This window comes from Myotis nattereri, assembly GCF_964212035.1.
Source record: "Myotis nattereri genome assembly, chromosome: 6".
Taxonomy (NCBI): Eukaryota; Metazoa; Chordata; class Mammalia; order Chiroptera; family Vespertilionidae; genus Myotis; species Myotis nattereri.
This window is the reverse complement of record NC_138081.1, coordinates 80754661-80777439: the sequence shown is the minus strand read 5'-3', so window position 1 is coordinate 80777439 and position 22779 is coordinate 80754661. Positions and strand designations below refer to the sequence as shown.

The 22779-nt window shown below is 39.5% G+C and overlaps 1 protein-coding gene across 2 annotated transcripts in view; it reads left to right on the top strand.

Annotated features, from left to right (window-relative positions):
• Positions 1 to 13401, top strand: part of LAMA2 (laminin subunit alpha 2) — a 478805-nt gene extending 465404 nt beyond the window's left edge. For both annotated transcript variants that reach the window (XM_081094172.1, XM_081094171.1), the window contains 5 exons: positions 2065 to 2220; positions 3568 to 3721; positions 6840 to 6970; positions 9837 to 10059; positions 11729 to 13401. In XM_081094172.1, coding sequence (XP_080950298.1) covers positions 2065 to 2220; positions 3568 to 3721; positions 6840 to 6970; positions 9837 to 10059; positions 11729 to 11883 — 819 coding nt within the window. In that variant the 3' untranslated portion in view covers positions 11884 to 13401. The remainder of the gene's footprint in view (positions 1 to 2064; positions 2221 to 3567; positions 3722 to 6839; positions 6971 to 9836; positions 10060 to 11728) is intronic.
• Positions 13402 to 22779: the final 9378 nt, after the last annotated feature.

The window sequence follows — 22779 nt, the reverse complement described above, 5'->3', positions numbered from 1 at the left end:
CCATCATTGCTATACAGCTGTGCCTCCCCAACATCTGCCCACAGACAAGGGCCAGGAAGTTGAAGACATTCTCACTGCTGGAAGTGGGAAGCCTGGGGTAATGAAGCATGTTAATCATCAAGCACTACGTATTCAATTAAAGGAATAATATTTATTTTGAGATTATATTTTTATATTCTTAAGGCAGCAAAATGGCCTCTCTTTTATGAAATTATACTTGGCAAACTTAAAAGCTGGCAATACTAAAATGAGCCTTAAGACTTACCCTCCTATTCCACCCCATTCTGGTCTGTAAAAACCCAGAGTCTGGGAATCCATTGTATCATGTTTAAAGGGCTCCAGGGTATCATTTCCACCAACAGTCATTTGGAACAACTTTTAAAACATTGGCCTTACACCCAGAAACTGGTACTATTATGGGCACAGAAGGCCCATTTGCCAGCTTACCTCTTTGGCATGACTACAAGTAGATAATATACTGCCTGATTAAAATGAAAACTCTGAGTTTGTTTCTGCACCTGTGATAGCCTATTAAGTAAAGCTTCCCTAGGTAGAGCAATAAAATGTTTAATTTTTAGGGTATAATGTTATTAGATGGTGTATTTTATATGTTGACATACTTGGACTTGTTAAATGCTCATTTAACATTTTGTATGATTAGCATATCATATGAAAAGCCAGAAAACCTTCCCGCCCATGTGGCTCAGTGGTTTTGCATCAACCTATGAACCAGGTGGTCACAGTTCGATTCCCAGTCAGCGCACATGCCCAGGTTGCAGGCTGAATTCCCAGTGTGGGGCGTGCAGGAGATAGTCAATCAATGATTCTCTCATCATTGATATTTCTATCACCCTCTCTTTCTCCTTCCTCTCTGAAATCAATAAAAATATTTTTTAAAAAGCCAAAGAACCTAAAGATATATAGTAAAAGTGCAATGTCAACTAATTTGTTATCTTGGAAATAAAGAAGTAGAATTTTCATATTTGCTTGGGAGCTTATGACTTGAAAATATTGGTGTGTATAAAGGCAGTTTCCTTGAGGTATAGTCTCATCTTTGGCTAATAAAATAATAAAATATAACACTTGAAAAAAAGACATTGTTGGACCACAATTAGCCTGGGATTAAGAAAGAAAGTTTAAATACAATAAATAGCCACATTACGAAGGGATTTTATTTTTGAAGGGTTTTTTTTTTTATTATTACTTCCCAAACCAGAATAAGTGTAAAATTAGGTCCTAAATTCTTCTCATCCTGATGTAGATTCACTTTTTTAAAATCTTTATTGTTGAAAGTATTACATATGCCCCCTTTTCCCCCATTGATCCCTTCTAGCCCCTCCTGCTTCCTCCTCCCCCCCCAACCCACCCCCCCACCCCCCCACCCCCACCCCCGCGCCCGCCCTGCCCCCAGCTTTTCACAGGATTCCATGCACATTTTTCTTAATTCAGACTCAAGGTTTTTATGCTGGAGCCGGTCTTCACACCCCTTTCTCACTCTATCCCAGAAAATAATTCACTCCACTGCTGCAGTTTTAGCATCAGCCGGCTTTCCGTCTTCCTCCTGACTGCGCTCATCAGCTGCTGCAGAAACAGCGTTGCAACCTGGACACTCTGCCCTCCCATCAGTTCCGCGGGAGGAGGGCCTGTTAGGCAGAGGGATGCAGCGTATCTGAAATTGTGCTGGGGAGACAGGCTTTGCTCAATCAAACGAATGCACTTTTAAAAACAGACATGGATTTTGCAGCTCACGGAATCGTGACAGGGCTCTCAATCCGCCTGGCTCCACACAACATGCTTACTTGGCAGCCTCTGGAAGAGTCTTCAATCCAAAGCTCACCCAGGAAGATTTCGTGCTCTTTCCCAGAAGGCAGTAATGAAAGAAAACCAGAATTTGAGATATTCTATAAAATAGGTTTAATGTCACTTAAGTGATGGGCTTAGCACATCTAGGCACTCAGTTATTTTGCTTTTCCTGAGGAATGCCCTTCAAGCGCTCATGTCCTACCCTGGGCATATTTGAAATGTATCCATGATTGGCATTGATGGCTCCTCTTCTTGTTGTAGATTAAGATTACTCGAATTAAGCAAGAAGGAATTCTTTATGTAGACGATGCCTCCAACAGAACCACCAGTCCCAAGAAGGCTGACATCCTGGATGTGGTGGGACTGTTGTATGTTGGTGGGCTACCCATCAACTACACCACCCGGAGAATCGGCCCCGTAAGTGTCTACCAAGTTGTTTCTTTGTGGCCTACGTAATCTGGCTGAGTCATGGATGTGTTTTTAATTATTAGGTCCCATTGGCCAATGACCACCTAGAGTTAGACAGGAAATCATCTTTTCTGAGAAGTGACGGAAGGTCTTCCAGACAGATTGGGCTAGGGAGAGGCAATACCACAGGACAGAGTGTGGATCCTGCGGTCAGACTCCTCCGGTTCGAATGCCTAATTAACTACTGATTGGCTGTGTGATCTTAAGCAGTTTACCTAATCGCTCACTGACACAGTTTCCTCTTTTGTAAAATTGAATAATAATAATAATACCAAACAAACAAGGTTGCTGTAAAGGCTGAGTGAGGTAATATACTTAACCTGCTTGAAGGAGTCCCGAGCACATAGAAAGCATGGGACAAAGAGGATGATAGAGATAGTATTGACAGTATTGTTTCAAAACATTGAGAGATGCAGTATTTATATTACAGTTATCCAATACGGGACTCAGAATTGAAAGCCTGAACAATTTTGTTAATCAATATTTACAACATAATGTTTTTGTTAGAATGTGTGTCCTGTTTGCTTCGGAAAGCATTCGTTTAAGAAGCACAGGAGATTCGTGTTTTTAGAGAACACACTACATACAAATGTGATACATTCTCTGCTCACGTCAGAACACATGATAATGTAGAGCTGTCCTTCATCAAAGACCATGGTTCCTCATGGTTGTAATTCTCAGAATTTGGCTCCTCTTCTGGATGGTCGGCATTGCCTTCCTCTCATAGAGGTTGGATATGCCACCCAAGCCTGTCAGATGAGAGCCTCTGAAGTGAGCATGGCCAGGGCGATTAAATTGCATCCCTGAAACCACATGAAATGTAACGGAGCCGAAAATGATTGATTGGTTTCTCTAATTCCCTAAATTTTGGATGTTTCATGCAGACTTTCAAGTTTTATGTGTACGTGCATTTTCTCAGGAAAGGGTTCACAGCTTTTATTAGGTTTTCATAAGGAAGAAACACTGAACCAAACCTAATTATCTTTCAAACAGAATTTGAACATATGTTATAGCAAAATGTGTATATAGTAAGGTTGAAAAATTATTAGTAAAAATATAGGCTAATTAAAAGTTATGATACCCATATGAGCCCATCCCTCTATGCAGTAATTTAGAATATCAGAATGATCATATTCCAGGCTCATGCTGTGAAGCTTGGGGTGAGAGTGCAGATTCAGGCAATTTGGGGTGCTTTAAGACAAATGGCTGATGATGACATGCTTAGAACACCCCACGAATGATTGCATTCCACGTAGAGGCAAAACCTGATTTTGTGTCTTCTGACCTGACTCACAGGTGACGTACAGCATCGATGGCTGCATCAGGAACCTGCACATGGCAGAGGCTCCTGTGGACCTGGAGCAGCCAACCTCCAGCTTCCACGTTGGGACATGTTTTGCAAATGCTCAGAAAGGCACATATTTTGATGGAACAGGTTTTGCCAAAGCAGGTGAGGTGCTTTCATTTGCTTCCTGTTGGATATTAATTAGGCACAAATATTAATGTCTTGCTTGTGTGGAAGCGTGAACATCCCTGGGATCCTAAGCTAGTATCCTTTCTTTAAACCAGGAATAAAAGCCTGCAGAAGCAATAAAAATGCCTCTTAAAGATTAATGTATCTGATTCTGATAAGAACTAATAGAAAAAGTAAAGTAAAAGGCTATTTGGAAACTTTATTTCATCTCCTTCCCCAGTGATCAATAATAGCAGAATAAATATAATTCTGCAAGAAGGTTCATTTGGTTATACCATATAATTTATCTACTTTTAAGTGTTCCCTGTCTACCTTCACGGATATAACATTTTGAGTTCTTTTTTCAGTTCCTTCCATGGCTCTATTACTTGATCCATTACTCACATCTTTCCCTAAGTATCTTTCCTTAAGTATTTCCCCCTTTTCAATGAACATTTCCAGTGCAGGTCTAAATCACTGATGGTGAAGGTACAATTTAGAAAGAATAATATGAAATACATTCTGTATAATAACAAAAAGATATGGCATTATATATATTAAGATGTCATATCCAGAACCATGGTTACCACAGTCACATGCATTTGGTCATTAGGGAAAAATAAAATGACTGAGCACATAATATGTAGAGGTCATCATGGGCAACAGAAGTAAATAAGATGCTGTTTCTTTCTGCAAGAATATACTGCTATCCATAGATAAGATTCTATATGTTTATAAACTACAAGAAAGCAAGTAAAAATGAATAAAAACTATAAAAGACATGCATGCAGGTTCTGTGGATATTTAGAAGAAAGATTAATTTTTGTTGGGAAAGGTTTTACAGAGAAACTGATATTTGAGTGAGAATTTAAAAGGCGAGTTGAGCCAAGCTGGTGTGTCTCAGTGGTTGAGCCTCAACCCATGAACCAGGAGGTCATGGTTCGATTCCCAGTCAGGGCCCATTGTGGGCTCAATCCCCAGTGTGGGGCATGCAGGAAATAGCCGATCAGTGATTCTTCCTCATCATTGATGTTTCTATCCATCTCTCCCTCCCCCTTCCTCTCTGAAATCAATAACAAAAATTTTTTTAAAAAAAGGTGAATTGAACATTCACATGCCTAAGTTGTCAGAGATAGAAGAGCAGGGCCTTCCAACGAAGAGCATGTTGGGAATGAAAACAGAAAATGTTAAATGTTGAAACATTGGGGGTTAAGATGAACCCCAAATTCCATGTGCTTTAAAAGCCCAAAGCCTTGCCCTAACTGGTTTGGCTCGGTGCATAGAGCATTGGCCTGCGGACTGAACGGTCCCAGGTTCGATTCCAGTCAAGGGCATATACCTTGGTTGTGGGCACATCCCCAGTGGAGGGTGTGCAGGAGGCAGCTGATCAGTGTTTCTCTCTCATCGATGTTTCTAGCTCCCTATCCCTCCCCCTTCCTCTCTGTAAAAAAAAAATCAATAAAATATATTTTAAAAAAAAAAAGCTCAAAGCCTTCCCCAAGATTTCTTCAAATTCACAGATGGCCAGCATTCTCTTGATCAGATTTGATGGCAAACTTCAGCTTCAGCTTCAGCTCCTGCAGTTAGACTGACTTGCCATGCTGCCTGGGCACTTTGGTTCTGGATCAAACTAGACCAGACAATTAGCCCCTCCCCCCGTTTCCAACAAGGCTTGCTATCCCCTCCACACACAATCTATATAAGACCTGAGTGGTCAGAGGAGGTTATGTCACCAGAAAACATACAGCTTCAATTTAAACCTTTGACATCTTTGTTCTAGCTCTCTCTCCCTCTCCCTTCCTCTCTGAAATCAATTAAAAAATATTTTTATAAAATAAAATAAATGATACAGGGACTCTCTAGAGTCCTTCAATTTTTAAAAAAAAAAAAGGTAATAATAATAGGTGCCACTCTTCATTGAAGACAGTTGTGTTTTCATACAGCATTTTTTTTCTTGCCAAATAAAATACCAGGCATGAATAAACTTCCATGAGTTCTTCCCTAATACTCCATGCAGTTGGTAGGGTCTAGTCTGGTCTTAATGAATTATTTTGTTTCTAAGAGGCATATTTTAAATATTTGCTAAAAGATTAAATAAACCAATGAATCAAATAGAGAAAATTATAGAGAAATTACCTGGATGAAATATAAAGGTCTATTTATGTCCCAGGATATTCTCCTTCAAAATTGTACTTGCAATTCCTTTCCTTATTACTAAAATGTTTGGGACCTTTAGAGCCCTTTCAGATCATTGTGGTACCATTTGGAGTGCCCGTTAAAATTTTGCTGAATACTCATTGAAATGCTTGACTTAACCCTACAGCAAGACTTCTTACATAATCATACCTGGATGTGAGATTCTTTGAGTCGGTCTCAGTGTGTGCTCTTCATTCATTCATCCAACAAATATACATTAAACCTCCACTAGGTGCCAGATACTTTGGTAGGCACAGGGATAAAATGGTGACTAATATATACAAAGTCATTGCTCTCACAGAACTTTCATTCTAGGAGGGAAGACAGCCTAGAAAATAAGCAATAACTATAAAGTGTTACATATATGCCTAAGCTACCCTCCGACCATTCGACCGTCCAAATGGTAGCTGTGACATGCAATGACCACCAGGGGGCAGATTCTCAACACAGGAGCTGCCCAGTGATGGCAACTTTGCAGAGTGCCCTCTCGTACTCCAGGACCCCTCGGGGGATGTCGGACTGCTGGTTTTGGCCAGATCCCCACAGGCTAGGCCGAGGGAGCCCACCTGGTGAAGGGAACCCACTCACTCCGCAGATGGCCTTTGAGCCCCAATGCCACCCCAGGTGCGGCTGGCCAGGGAGGACTGCAGGATGTTGTGTCTAGAGTGTGCCTGGCCCTTCTGGCCCAGTCCCACCCTGCCGGCCACCTAATTAATTTCCTTTCAATGTGCATGAATCTGTGTACTGGGCCTCTAGTATAATATAATAAGTGGAAGTACAGGCCATATGAAAGTTTGGAACTTAGTTATTTAATTGGCTAACATCTGAATTGAAATCTAGTAAAACAGTTCCATTATACAGATTTGAATTAATAATCCCTAAACTCTAATCTACAATTTTTTAAATCTTTATTTTACAGTTGGTGGGTTCAAAGTGGGATTGGACCTTCTTGTGGAATTTGAATTCCGCACAACTAGAACCACCGGGGTTCTTCTGGGAATCAGCAGTCAGAAAATGGATGGAATGGGTATTGAAATGATTGATGAAAAGGTAAGCGGCAGCTGTCTACATATTTCTGATTTTTTCATGAAGCTTTGTTCTTTAATGAAAGAAAGCTAGATTGTATCTTTTCATTCTTCAGGGGTTATCTCAATTATGTGTGTTTTTAACACACTTATTCTGTAGATCAATGTAAACTTTAAATGTGCTAATCCTACAGTCAGCCAATTGTGTTGACTAATAATGGATGGAATAGTTTTAGATCTCAAGCTCTTACTGTTCTCCTCTTTGTAAATATAGTTTATGAAACTCTTGGTTTTAGTGGGGGAGAAAGTAGGAGTCTTGGATTGTCTAAAATCAGTCTTTGCCTCTTATAGTAATAGGTGGCTAGCTGACATATTGGTGTCTCAATTTCTATTTAAAAGCATCCATATACCATTTCAAAAAAGAAAAAAGTTATAATAAATTTATATTATATAATATATTTTGTTAATTTGCTTACAATGGATGATCCAATATAAATACCTCTTTACTCCTTGGCTGCCTATCAACAGCCCCCTGCAGTGGGACTGTTACCAGTGGGAGTGGAGTTCTTGCAATGTCAGGAGGAAAAGAATTTCTTGAGACTCGAACAGGAGGATGAGTAATATTTATTTGGGTGGAAAATAAAACCCTGGGCTTCCAATTGTCCCATTTCCCTCCATCCTAACATGGAAAAAGTCTAAGCATGTCTTCAGCCGGGGCAGAATAAAGGCCACTGACCATAATTTCTGCTCCACATTAAAATACAGTCCAATCCAGCATCTGTGTGTCAGGTCGTGTGGTTGTGGAGAGAGAACACACAAACACACGGATGAGTGAGGGCCATGGAGCAAGAGAGAACAAGACAGTGAGGGAACCCTAGCCAGTTTGGCTCAGTGGATAGAGCGTCGGCCTGCGGACCAAAGGGTCCCGGGTTCGATTCTGGTCAAGGGCACATGCCTTGGTTGCAGGCTCCTCCCTTGCACGGGCTCTGGTTGGGGCTCATGCAGAAGGCAACCAATCCATGTGTTTCTCTCACATCGATGTTTCTCTCTGTCTTTCTCTCCCTCCTCCACTCCCACTAAAAATCAATGGAAACATATCTTCAGGTGAGGAGTAACAAACAAAAAAAGACAGCCAGGTAATTCTTGGGGGATTTTAATCAGGAGCTTCTTCAAACTTTAACTTTCTAAGATTTCCACACTTCTGATGGGGCTGTCCCCCTTGGAGGAAGAGCGTGGTGTGAAGCTGTAGTTGCCTGGTGAAGCTTCCCAGGTGACTTTGCTTTCTTTCCTTTATTCATATTAATAGCAAATTACAACGATAACAGGACCACCTGTGTGCATATACTTTGTACGATAGGGGCAGGTAAAAAGAGGAAGGCAAAGCAAGAAATTTCACAAGTTTTCTTTCTGGCTATTAAATAGGAATCATACTTCAACTCTGTTTTTCCACTCATAGGGAACTGTTGCCTCCCAAGAAGAAACAACGCATCATGACCCAAAATATGCAATCCTTTGCCTTCTCCTTGCCTCCTCTGGGCCTTCAAACCATCGTCAAAGGAAATAAAGCAAAAAGATCCAGGAGCATAGAGGCTAAAGGGGGAACAAATAAGTAACACTTCATAGTTTTGCCAGATTTTCAAAACATGCTTTCCCTACATCTTGGAATAAACTTCATTTCATCACCTGCTTATAATCACAGTTACTATCAACTTGTCAGGGTATCAAGTTCCACTACCATGCCCCTGGATTCCTCTCCACGCTACCATTATTGCAAACTCCGCCCAATACAGTAAAATCTTAACTAATATTTACACCACGGCATAGTTTACAAACTTTTCACCTATTTTCTTGTACGTTTAACTTCCTTTTAAAACTCCTGTTTCTTTTACCTTGTCAAAAGTGTTGCCAGATGGACTGTGTTTAATGTTTCAGTATGTTTCTTTTCTTCGTCAGCTTCAAAAGAATTCTGTCATCTCGAATTTCAGGGACCCCTTTCTGTGTTACTGAAAACAGCTTTTTCTCATTTAGGCAAGAACTACCAATCTAAGCGCTTCATTGTTAAGAATTTAACTAGCCTTCTGGTCCAAAGTCTTTGGCACCTGTGACATGAAGGCTGCCCCCAAAAAGTAATTTATGTAACTCTCAATCCTATATATGAAATGGAATCCATAAAGGGAAAAAAAACACATATGAGTAAAACATCAAAAGCTTACATTGAAAAAGAACCAATAACCTTTTAAAATGAATTTGTAAGCCAAATTAATGAATCACTCTAAACACCTTTTAAGAAAATGTTATAAGGTTCACTAAGAACGATCACATTTTAAAAAGATCTATGGTAGAATTTTCCCTGTTTATTTGTCAGCTAGTCTCGAGTTATATTTCACATTTTCTAAAAGCAGATTTATCACTAGCCTCACACATCTTGCCTACTGCTCCCAACAATGCCCAAAGCAAAGAACATAATTTGCGACTCCTGGTCTTTAATTTGTGTTTCAGTTTTAGTCGTTTATAAACATATTTTCATTTGATTTTTTTTTTTTTTTTTTTAGAGAGAGAGGAAGAGAAAGGGAGAGAGAGAGAAACATAGATGAGAGAGAAACATCGATTGGCGCCTCCTGCTTGCCCCTCACCGGGGATCGAGCCCACAGCCCAGGCATGTGCCCTGACCGGGAATTGAACGAGGGCCCTCTTAATGCATAAGTGGACCCTCATCCACGAAGCCACACCCGCTGGGCAATTTTAGTCATTTTTGTTTTTTTAATTTTAATGACCCCATTATGTTCATTTCAAACTACTCCAGCTGATGTCTTTCCTAGAGACCTGACAATTTTTATCATGTGAACCATCACACGAAACCGTCCATGACCGTTAACTTTGTTCCTTTCTAGATTATGTTTCACGTAGACAATGGCGCCGGCCGATTCACTGCTGTCTATGATGCCGGGGTCCCAGGGCATCTGTGTGACGGACAATGGCATACAGTCAGGGCCAACAAGATCAAGCATCGCATTGAGCTGACAGTAGATGGGAACCAGGTGGAAGCCCAGAGCCCAAACCCAGCCTCTACATCAGCTGACACCAATGACCCTGTGTTTGTTGGAGGTTTCCCAGGTGAGCATTGTCTACCCCAGTAAAAATTCCTTTGTTGTATTGTGTTCATGATTTTTAAAACATTTATATTTCTATAAATATGTCCAAGAATGTGTGCTTAAGTAGACTTGCTTCCTCGCTTTAGAATCTGCTCCCATAAATAACACCTTCTCTCACATTTCCAGTGTATAAAATGAGCATATTACTTATATAAACCACATGAGACTGAACTTTTCACGATAGCCCCCAAGTTTCATCCGTGGGGTGATGGAGGATAATGGAAATGAATTTGGCTTATAAAAGATAAGAGGCATTTAACAATAACCAAGGCCAGAGTTGGTGTTCTTTCTGAATTTTTAAAAATTAATATACACGAGGAATCATAAAAGGTTATGGAACTTATTTCCTCAAGTTCTGGAATTCATTGGGTTAAATGTAGCTAATTTCCCCTTTAGGTTATTTTACAGTTTATACTTATATTACAGGGAAACCCAAGTAATAACTGCAACCGAAACCCCTCTCCAGCACATTAAAAATAGCCTGTGAACTGCAGAGGGTTACCTGAAGTGCCTATAAACAGGAGAGCCCAACTTGATGAGAAATAAGCCAAGTGCCTCTTAACAAGTACGGCACTCACACAGACTCCTGGAATGGTCTTTCAGCATTCTGGCAGTAAGCTTTTGTCCCCATTTATCGTTAAACTCCTCTGCTTAGCAAAACAAGCAACATGTATATTCAGCAGTGGTTGGCTGAGGAAAAGCTACAGGATTCTAATGAGTACCAATTCAGAGCGCCTCTTTCCAAAGTGGCTTCTGTGTTAACAAGTAGGTTTTAACAAGACCTACTTCTGCTTCAATCAGGATAAGCCCTGAGATAGTATAAAGAAGACAATATTTTTCTTCATTCACAGCTTATGAAATGATATCCTGGTTAGCACCTAGTAGGCCTGCTGAGAGACAGGAGTCTCTCCCTAATGAGAGGAAGATTTTGCATAAGTTTTCAACCAATTTTACCTTTCGAATTTTATCTTTACAATGTAAGAATGGAATAAGTCACCACTAAAAGCCCATGTCTGAATTCAGTAAAGTACTTGATCCATGGCTTTGTTTTATTCAATAAATTTAATAATTATGCCATAACTGTAAAAGTGTTCATTCTAAACCAAATGATTTGTTTGATGTCTTTAAGTGTGTGCCTCCAAATTTTAGAATCTCTATATAAATATAAGCCTAAGCAACTGTCTGACCATTTGAGTAGCTATGACACGCACTGACCACCAAGGGGCAGATGCTCAACGCAGGAGCTGCTGAGCTGCAGTGACTTGGCAGATGTGGTTCTCAGGTGACGCACCTGGAACCAGAGAGAAGGGAGCCTGATTCTGGGGTGCGTCACCCGAGAACCACCCTCTTGCAATCCGGGACCCTTCGGGGGATGTCGGAGAACCGGTTTCAGCCTGCGCAGGCCAGGCTGAGAGACCCCACTGGTACACAAATCAATGCACCGGGTTTCTAGTATATTACCATAAAAAGCTAATATTTCTCTACAAGTTTAACTCTTAGTAAAGCTAAGAATCACTAAGTTTGCATAAAAACCTTCCAATTTAATCTCAAACCAGCAGTTGACTTTGAAACATGCTCTTCCGTATAGTGGCTGCATTTCAAAACTGCGCTCTCTTTGCTTTGCTTTTCAGATGGCCTTAACCAGTTTGGCCTCACAATCAACGTTCCATTCAGAGGTTGCATCCGATCCCTGAAGCTCACCAAAGGCACGGGCAAGCCGCTGGAAGTTAATTTTGTGAAGGCCCTGGAACTCAGGGGCGTTCAACCCGTGTCATGCCCAGCTTAATAACAAAAATACGTTTAACCCCCCAGAAGGATTCTTCAAAACAAGTATATCAAGTAAAACAAATATATTTTACCTGTGTATGTTACAAAAACTAATCTGTGCATGTATTTTGAATTATTTCTGTATTCAGATGGTGCTAATTCAGATCCAAGACTGAATTTTAATTCCAGTTCTTTCTCAAGAATATTAAACCAACCATTTCATTCTAAATAATCGCTTGTTTTGTGTGATTTTTTAAATATGTTTTTATTGATTTTAGAGAGAGAGGAAGGGGAAGGGAAAGAGAGGGAGAAACATAGATGAGAGAAACATCGATTGGCTGCCTCCTACACTCCCATTATTGGGGATCCAGCCCAGGCATGTGCCCTGATGGGGAATTGATCAGGTGACCTCTTGGTTCATGGGTTGACGCTCAACCACTGAGCCACACCGGCTGGGCATTTTGTGTGATTTTTAAGGGTAAAAGGCAACTGACCATAAACTGTTGAATTTGCAACATGCCCTAGAGCAGTGGTTCTCAACCTTCTGGCCCTTTAAATACAGTTCCTCATGTTGTAACTCAACCATAAAATTATTTTCGTTGCTACTTCATAACTGTAATGTTTCTACTGTTATGAATCGTAATGTAAATATCTGATATGCAGGATGGTCTTAGGTGACCCCTGTGAAAGGGTCGTTTGACCGCCAAAGGGGTCGCGACCCACAGATTGAGAACCACTGCCCTAGAGTCATCTCAAGAAGAGCTCAAATGTAATTTGTGAAGGTGCCTTTTTTTTTTTTTTTTTACTAACTTCTATTAATATTTTTATCATCCTTTTCCATGTATGTCAGCTTTGGCTTTCTGTCCAGACCACTGAAACAACAGTGGATTTGGCATGTTTGATTGGAAGGAAATCAGCTCCCATACTCCCTCTGTTTGTGAAAGCATTAGCGAATCATTTCTCTGATCCAGGTTCATTAAAAGAGAGTTTAACTAGCTCTATAAGTGCATACCTTTTTAGTCTGAAGGTAGAAAATATAGATCAGATTCAGGCCAGAGAGCTTAATTACTTGATTTTCTTGTTTGAGAATGATTTATAGGCTTTGGGTAGATACCAGAACCAAGCTCCAGAATGACAATTAAGCACACATCTTACATAACAGTATTAACTTAGAGCTTTGGGCTCTATGTTTTCAGTGAATATAATACTCTACAATAGGTGTAAAGATATAATACTAAAATGAATTGTTCACTTACCAGTAAATAATAAACCAGTAACTTAAAAGGCACATATCACTGAAACATTTTTGTTGAAATATAACCTAAAAATTTTATTCCCTAATATAATTTCTGTGGTTGGTGTTTATTTTACCCAATATTTCAATTATCTTCAAAGGGTTCTGTGAGAAGACTGGCCTCCATCTTATTCGGTATCTTAAGAAGGAAACATTTCATTTTCCATCTTCCATAGAAATAGTTGTGGTCTAGTAATGCAGAATAGTTAAAAGAACAACTTCCCTCACAATGGTAATTTTAGCAAAAAAAAAAAAAAGAATGATTTTCAGTGGGAAGGAAGGTGCTGTTTCTAATCAAGGCAATGGCTACCACACTGTTAGCATTTCTCACTGGCTGGCTGCTTGGTGTAATTTGTCCACACAGCTGCATTCTATACCAAGCAGTTCTCAACCAGGCTCCATTTTGGAATTACCTGGGGAGCTTAAAAAAACAAAACAAACTAGTGCCCAGTCCAGAGACTGATTTGGTCTAGGCCAGGATGTTTCCAGGGCATGAAGAGTTTTTAAAAGGCTTCCTACGTAATTCTAGGATTCCATAAGGGACAAGAACCACTGTTCTAATGAGAAAAATTATATACTGTGCCAATGAAGAGTTGTAGTCATTAGAGCATCCTACTGTTAACTTTGTCTTGACTTTGTCTTGGCTATTTACACACACACACACACACACACACACACACACTATATATATATATTCTAGTTAATGCTTTCTGGATAACTTTTAACTAATAAAACTCTTTGAAAACCAATGTGTTTTGAAAGGGAAGGCATTACTTCTGCACTGAACATTGGCATGACTTGGGCTTATTCTGGATAATGAGTGGATAAACAGGAATAAAGAGGCTAGGTTCCTAAATTAAAAGCTAATGCCTTTCTTTCCTGAATCCTGAACGGAAAGGTAAATTGAAAGCCAGGGTACTTAATTGGCATGCCTATCAGAGTTAAGCCCAGCTGAAGTCAATTTGTAGGTAAGTGCCTTGGAATGGTAGAGTCGGAAGGGTCCTTTAGATCAATAAATTCAGTGACTCAACCCTAGCTAGACATTAAAAATTGCCTTGGGAGCTTAGGAAAAAAAAATAGAATAAAATATTATATCTGAATATTACTCCAGACCTTAAAGTATAATCTCTGGGTAGGGTTCTGCCTTTGGCATTTTCTGAACAACTCCAGTCGATTCTAATGTGTGACGAAGGCTCAGAACTCCTGGGCTTCTACTGCCTCCTTGCTTTAGGGCAGCGGTTCTCAACCTGTGGGTCGCGACCCCTTTGGCGGTCGAACGACCCTTTCACAGGGGTCGCCTAAGACTATCCTGCATATCAGATATTTACATTACGATGCATAACAGTAGCAACATCACAGTTATGAAGTAGCAATGAAAATAATATTATGGTTGGGTCACAACATGACGAACTGTATTTAAAGGGCCAGAAGGTTGAGAACCACTGCTTTAGGGGGAGAAGCTACAAGGAGCCTAGGGAGATTTGATGGTGTGCTCAAAGTCCCAAATTAGTTATGTTTCCAGGTAGACCTGGGAAGGTCGATCTAAACCCAAGCAGAATTAATTGAATCCAGTTTTGGCTAAGTTTGTCCCATACCAATCCATACTCCAAAGTGGAAATTTAATGAAAGAGAAAAGTTTCTCTAGCATATTTTAAATTAATTTTCTACCTCAAAAATTAGATTAATTTTTATCTCAAAACAACATTAACTGTTTCTTTCACCCAATCTTATCTCCTCAATAATCTCTTCATCTCCTGCCACCCACAGCAATCATGAAGAAAGCAGAATACTTTTTTCATTTAATTCCCAAACACCCACTCCTCCCAGGTTGTCAGCCTTCTTTAAGAAGATGCTTTGTACTTTGGGAGAAAAACATTTGCAAGGAGAGTTTTGTTGAAGTTACCATGGTGAGCACCACTGATAAAGGAAAATAAGAAACAGAACAGATTTTAGCCCCAAATCACCAGAATACTGCCAGGCACTTAAAACTTCCATTAGTGGTTTTATAAATCATAACTACTTTCTCTTTCTTCAGTTTAGCCTATTGTCCCCAACTACAGAATCCTTCTAACTTTCCTGCTTAATAACAGAAGAAAAGACGAGTTTGACAAGTTTCAAATCTCTTTATTTTAAGTGAGTTATTTCCTGAATTATCCTATATAATAAAGATGTAATATGCAAATGGTCATTACATCATGAAGCGTAATGACCGACCACATAACAACTGGATCGAGGATCAGCAGGAGGGTGGGGCAGTGAGCTACAAGTGGCATTGGAGAGCTACAGGAGGGGGCAGGGCAGCAAGTTGGGGGTGGGGGGGGAGCTACAGGGGGGCGGGGCAGCCGGCAGCGAGCTACTGGCGCAGGGATTCATTCGCAGGGCTACTAGTTTTATATATAAAATCGATTTCTATAATTAACATGAAAACAAAACACAATAGTGAATTTTTGCAAGCACAAAGTAGTCTTTTTCACAGCCACTTGCTAAGGATATGACTTCTTGCTGATGTAGCTTTTATCTGTTTTTCAATATCTTTTCTTCTCTGTTGAATCAAGAGAGAGATACAAACACATGTCCTATAGTCATTTGCTTGACTGGTATTAGATACCTGAGACCCAAAGGGCACCCAAGGGGAAGGGATGCACAGGCTGGGCCCTGAATTCCATTATTTTGAAAATCTTGATATGCAGGGTGGTGGCATAGCATGAATGATGTTCCTTCAAAATTCATACGTTGAAGTTCCCACCTCCCAGTACCTCAGAATGTGACTGTATTTGGAGATAGGGACGTTAAAGAGGTAATTAGAGTAAAATGAAGTGCTATGGGTTGGTCATAATCCAACACCACTGATGTCCTTATAAAAAGAGATCAGGCCCTGGCCAGTGTTGCTCGGTGGTTAGGGTGTCGACTGCACACCAAGGGTCTTGGGTTCGATTCTTGTCAAAGGTACATACCTGGTTTGCAGGTTTAGACCCGGTTTGGGCACGTGCGGGAGGCAATAAATCGATGTGTCTCTCTCACCTCTCTCTCTCTCTCTCTTTCTACCCCTCACCCCACCCTGGTCCTTCTCTTCCTTTCTCAAAATAAATGGAAAAAAATATCCTCAGGTGAGGATTAACAAAATAAAAATAAAAAGAGATCATGACACAGAGAGAGGCATAGAGAAAAGACAATGTAAAAACTCAGAGAGAAGGTGCCCATCTACAAGCCAAGGAGAGAGGCCTCTGGAACAAAGCAACCCTGCTGACATCTTGAACTCAGACTTCTAGCCTCCAGGAATTGTGAAAAATCAATTTATGTTGTTTAAGCCACCCAGTCTGTGTTACTTTGCTATGGCAGTTCTACCAAGTTAACATAGAGCCTTTCTGCATAAAAAAAAAAATAGATCAATCAATTATACATATACTATCAGCACATTTCTCTGAAGAGTGACATGTACATCAGAGATATTATTTTTATTTTAACTAATGACCATTACCACTTATGTCAATGAATAGAAAAAGTAAAACAATATTCACAATGTATTTAAACAGAGGAAGTTGTTTTATATGTGCTTGGGGATATTAGGAATAGCTACACAGCAATTATAAATCAAAGAAATAACGTGTCACTTAATAACACTACTTATTGAACTCTTCAGTAAGAATGGATTTTCTGGAGAGCTGTTTGTATATTAAGGCTTAGAGAACTACTCATTTACCCTTGGATAGATCAAAGCCTGCTTTATTCAGGAAAGTTGACTACCTGGAGCTCAGTCCTCCTGGGGGGACATGCTTAATGATAAAAGAGGTGGTAGCAGTAGAGGTAGTGACAAGTAATTAGATTCTGATATGTTTTGAAGGTAGATTAATGTTTCCTAAAGGATTGCCTGTGGAGTATGAAAAAATAAGGTACTGATAACTTCTGATGATCTAAAAGAATAGAGTAGCCAATATTCTGGGATAGAGGATGGAGGTGGATGAGACTTTGTATAGAAGGGAAAACCAGGAGTGTACTTGTAGACATGTTGAATTTAAATTTGCCATTAGATATCTAAGTGCACTGTAGTGTTGGCCATTGGATATAGGACTCTCAGAGTTCAGGGAAAGAGGTCTGAACTACAGATGTTAGTATGAGAGTCATCAAAATGTTGCTGTTATTTATAGCTACAAGGCTGAATGAGATCACTAAGGAAGTGAGCATAGAGGACTGTGGACACTGTAACTTTAAAAGTATTAAGAATGCAGGTGTCAGAAAAATTATTCAGAACTTGAAAATGGCCAAAAGAAATTGTTGGATGTTCTTTTGGTGCAGTACTGGCCTGACTTTCTATTGACTGGGCTGTTTTACAACTCTGCAGGGTCAAAGGTATCTTGCAGACTTTTGTCTAGTAGAAATGTAAATAATTTCTGTCTAGTGGAAGAGATAACCCCAAAAGTAACAACTTGTATCCATCAGAAATATTATCCTAATAGCCGTGCATGTGTATGCAAGTGTATAGCTTCTCAAATGCTCTTTAGACCAGTTTAACATCTTCTTGGTTCTCTCAATAAATTAAATAAAATCTTTGAAATGTGCTCGGATTATATTTGCCTGAGAGTCAGTATTTAACCTTTTGAAAACTAACTAAACTTTAGCAGAGGAGAAGGGGAGCAAGGAGCCAGTTGAATTTTCCCAGCTTAATTTAAAACTAAAATCCAGGTCACACAATTTGTTCACTTATGATTGAATTTTTTCCATTTCCTAATCCTATGTTCCCATTGCTACATTTCTTATAAAGTAAATATTACTTCAAGTAGTTTAAATAATGTTTAAAAGCTTAAGAAAAGAATTATTGCTTTTTACTTCACTTTTTATTGAGAATTACTCTCTCTTGATAACTCAGTCTCAGCTTTTACAAGCACATATATAAATTGTCTTACCTGTTTGGTAATGTAGGAACAGATTATTTGTGGCCAAATACACGACGGATTTTTATATTACTTTACAATGAACTTTTGACATTCAAACTTTCAGATAGTAATACATAATCATAAGAACATAGAGAGAATTTTTTAATCATTTCTTTACTTTTGAATTACATAACACAAAACAATGATTTTAAGTAAAAAAAAAAATAGGTCAGCCTATTATTTAATGTCAAATTTTATATAATTTGTTTATATAATATTTCTAATAAAATTCATTCTCTTACATATAATTGAAATAAAATTATTTACTGCTTAAAAAATCACAAAAGAAATATCTAAAGAGACTTACACCAAATTGGGTGGCTATGTCTTGGGTTGGCTGGCTTAAAATGCAAACTGTGCAGACTTCACAGAACTCATCAGCGATGTCCCAATGGGCACTTCAGGGCGATGGCCGATCACTCCTAAAACTGAAATATCAGCATTAGAAACAGTTGACTGCTGGTGGAGAAAGACAAGCCAGACATACTGACACATGATGAACAAATATGAGCCCCATAGCAAAGCTCGCCAAAGAGAGGCTACGAATGTTAGGACACCATGTGTCATTGAGATATATTTTGCATTAGCAAACCTATTGAGAATGTTCCGAGTCTTAGAACCATCAAAGATTGTATTTAAATATATAAATTATGCTTCATGAGTCTTCCAAGAGGTATAGGATAGGCCAGCTAATCTCTTTCTACATAAGCAGATGGAAATAGAGAAAGGGAGGCAGGGGAGGAAAAAAAAGAGAGGGAAAGACAGAAAAAGATCGAGAGTTAAGAATAAAATATTTCTTAGGATTTATTTCTAAAAATTTGAATTAATGAAAGTTTATGTAACAATCGTATGTGCTCAAGCATAATAAACTATTGAGGAAGATAATATGCCCTATTTTGGGTAGGTTTTAAAATATATCCTAAAATAAAATAGCTGTATACTTATTAAGTGTATTAAGCTGTAGAAAGCATCTGCCCACATCTATTTCCCTTGGTTCTGGGAAGAATCCCCTACATTTTCTTTGGGACTAACCCTTCCGTTCCCACTATCCCTGCTGAGGAAAAGGGTGCTGACAATTTCATGAGTAAATCACACCCCATCCTCCAGCCTACAGTGGCCGGGATGATAAGGAACCCAATCAGAACTAATTAGTTTCCTGATAGGCCTCTCTGAAAAGACACGCTTCTCTCTGGCGTTAGGCACAGTGTACATAAGGATGTGACAGCTGGGACTATTGCATCCAATTTGCTACTACGTGGGGAGAGCCCGGATCTGCCAAGGGACCTCAAAATGGAACCAGAGGATGAAGCTGACATTGCAAAAAGCAGAGTGGAGAACCCATAGCTTCCATGAGTGAAACCTCATCTGAAGGCTGTCATAACTCCGGCTCATTCCACTACACGCACCAGGATCATTCTTTTGTTGTTAAAGACAATATTAAGGCTTCCTCTAGCTTGTAACGCTCAGTTCTCAGTGATAGATGCTCCAAGTATAGGCTCTAAAAGCACAATCTCCATGCTAATCCTCTCAATAGCTCTTAGGGCAGCACCCTTATCATCTCCATTTTATATGTGAAAAAACAAATGCTTAAAATAATTGATATGCCCAGAGTCATCTAGCCAGGGAGTCCTGGAATCATGAATTCTAAACTGGAGACATTCAAATTAGACTCAATACTTTCTGCAAGTAAAGTCTTACATGATTATTTTCCTTACACTTATATTACTTTTAAAAAAATGAAACTTGCAGGATTAAGTTTGGGTTAAAAAGTAGTTATTGTGAGTCCAGGGCTGTTCTCATTGAGAAGAGAGGTGAAAGCTATCATTCTTGCCCTTTCTTTCCATAAATATTTCTAAATCCTAAAATGCACAGGCACTGCTGAAATGGGAAACATATATCTTATCCCAGTTTCTTTAACATATAGGTAAAACCACCCAAGCAGCAAAAAGGTGTATATTATCAGAATAGTAGGGTTTTGTGGAACCTATGGAAAGAACAGAAGCCTGACCTCATAAGGACATGTAACCAAGGACTGAAAGCTAGGAGGTTTCCCCAGCAACTATTCTGCCTGCATCTCTGTTTCTACTGTGTTGCTGCGTCAGTCTTCTCTCTCTCCAGATGGAATTCCCTGCTATGGCTGCATGTAACTAGACAACCTCTGATTAGAAAAGTTATTTTCAAGAAACCCACAGAAGGGGAGGATTGCTGCTGTCAATCCACATTTTTAATTCCCTGGAAAGAAAGCAGGATTGTCTGGGCATAAATCAGGTGTTGACCTCTTGTGATCAAATTAGGATGGCCGCGGGGAGGACCAGGTGGTACTGATGTACCTGCACACAATGCTCCCCAGGGCCTGAGAGGAGAGAGCAATCCTGGAGAAGAAGGAAACTGTCTACACAAAAACCCAAACAGCTATTGTACTGGAGCATGGCAGGAAGACAAAACAAGACAATGCCCGTGCTAAATCCAGGGTGCATGGACGCTCAGGGGATAAGGGGTACTGTGGGGTCGGGAGAAGTTTTGAGTCCCTGGTGGGGGCTGATTGCCAACAATGATTCTGTACCCAATTCCAATGTGTGGGTTTTCTCCTCCCACGCCCCAAGCAATTACTGCAATCCGCTGGGTGTCCTACAAGTCAATGCAATTCTGATATTATCTCCCTGGGAAAGCGTCAGAGTCCCCAGGTTAAAAGGTCAGTCCTACAAGACAGCCCCCTACCCACTTCAGACACCAACCACCAAGTCCCAAGTCCCCGTTGTCACCTGTGCTTCTGACCGACAGGCTATAGATCAGAGGTTTCAATCACCTCCCTCTTGGGTTTGATTAATTTGCTAGAGCAACTTGCAGAACATACAGAAACATTTTACTTCCTAGATTACTGGTTTATTCTAAAAGGGCACAGAGCTTCCATGCCTTCTCCAAGGGGACCACTCTGCTCCAATCTCCACATGTTCACCAACCGGGAAGCTCTCTGAAACCCATCCTTTCATGAGGCTTCATTATATAAACATCACTGATTAAATCATTAGCCATTGGTGATTGGTTCAACCACCAATGCCTCTACCCTCCTTGGAGGTCAAGGGGTGGTTGCAGGTGGGAGGAATGGGGGGAAGACTAAAGGTACCAACCTTCTAAGCACCTGGTTGGGTCTCCTGGCAAAGAGCCCCCATCCTGAGGTTACCTAAGAGCTTGCCAAAAGTTGCTATATTAACATGACAAGAGACACCTTTATCACTCTCATCACTTAGGAAATCCCAGTAGTTTCAGAGCTCTGTGCCAGAAATCAGAGGAAAGACCAACTATATATTTCTTATCGATTACAGTATCATAGACTTGAACTTGGCCGTAAGGGATTTGGGAAGAAGAAAGAACGGTAACCCAAACCCAAATAGGGAAATCTAAAACCTGGACTCCTACAGAAATGATTAGATGAACGAAAGCATCATACTTAATAAAATATGTAACAACAGAAACAGACACTGAAAAAAAAAAGAGAACTGACATGTTGCAACTAGAGCTTTTTGATATTCCCAAAGAGATTGTAAGAATTATGTGGCGTCTCTTAGAATCCTTTCAAAGAGACAGATGATAAATGAGCTTCAAAACCGAGTACTGGTTTTGAAATGAAAGTTTTATCACTACAACTAAAAAATATATATTTACTCATTGATTAAATGATAATGAGTTGTTGAAATTCTTCTTTCTCTCCTGCTTCTAAACAACCTCCTCTACCTGGTAAATCAATCTAAATTGCTCCATAATTTAAAGGCTGAGTGTCTGCTCAAAATGTTTGGTTTGTAGTGTTTATTGCAGTCCACATAGTGCAAATATGAAAAAAAAAATCTAATTTTCTTAATGAAAGGGCTATAATTGACACAGTCAAATGTATTTCTGAACGATTAATAAAACTACTTTTCCTCATGGCAATAAGACAGACACTAAATAAAAATATCTCTCAAGAGTGAATAATAACCTAGTAACCTCTTTCTCATTGTCTGCCAACTCTTTATAAATACATACAAGTGGAATATAGTCACTAGTATCACAGCCATCTCTATAGAACTAGACAAGATTTTGTTCCCATGCAAATAGAATAAACCATATAAAACTCATATATTACCCAGGCGGCATGGCTCAGTGGCTGAGTGTCGACCTATGAATGAGGAGGTCATAGTTCAATTCCTGATCAGGGCACGTGCCTGAGTTGTGGGCTCAATCCCCAGTGTGAGGCTTGCAGGAGGCAGCCAATCAATGATTCTCTCTTATCATTGATGTTTCTATCTCTCTCCCTCTCCCTTCCTCTGTGAAATCAATAAAAAAAATTTTTAAATTCATATACTAATTTTGATGCTTTCTAGATCAAACATTATGATTCTCATAAGTGATTTTTTAATATTAATATTTATTATAAAAGCCTCTTCCATCCTTTTCTCTTACTCTGTCTTTTCCCCTTTTCTCTGCCACTATGCCACTCTCTCATTTTCAAATAACTTAATCTTGATTAATTCCAGACTCGGATAACTAGATATGGCTATTTAAAATAAGAAAAAGAAAAGTTTGTCACTCTTCTTTTATCTAGCAAGATGCTGGAGACTTTATGTTGAATAAGTCAGATGGAATCCTTCATCACTTCCATTATTGTGAAAGAGACAGGTAAGCAGAGCAGTAAATAAAATAATATAAACCTTGT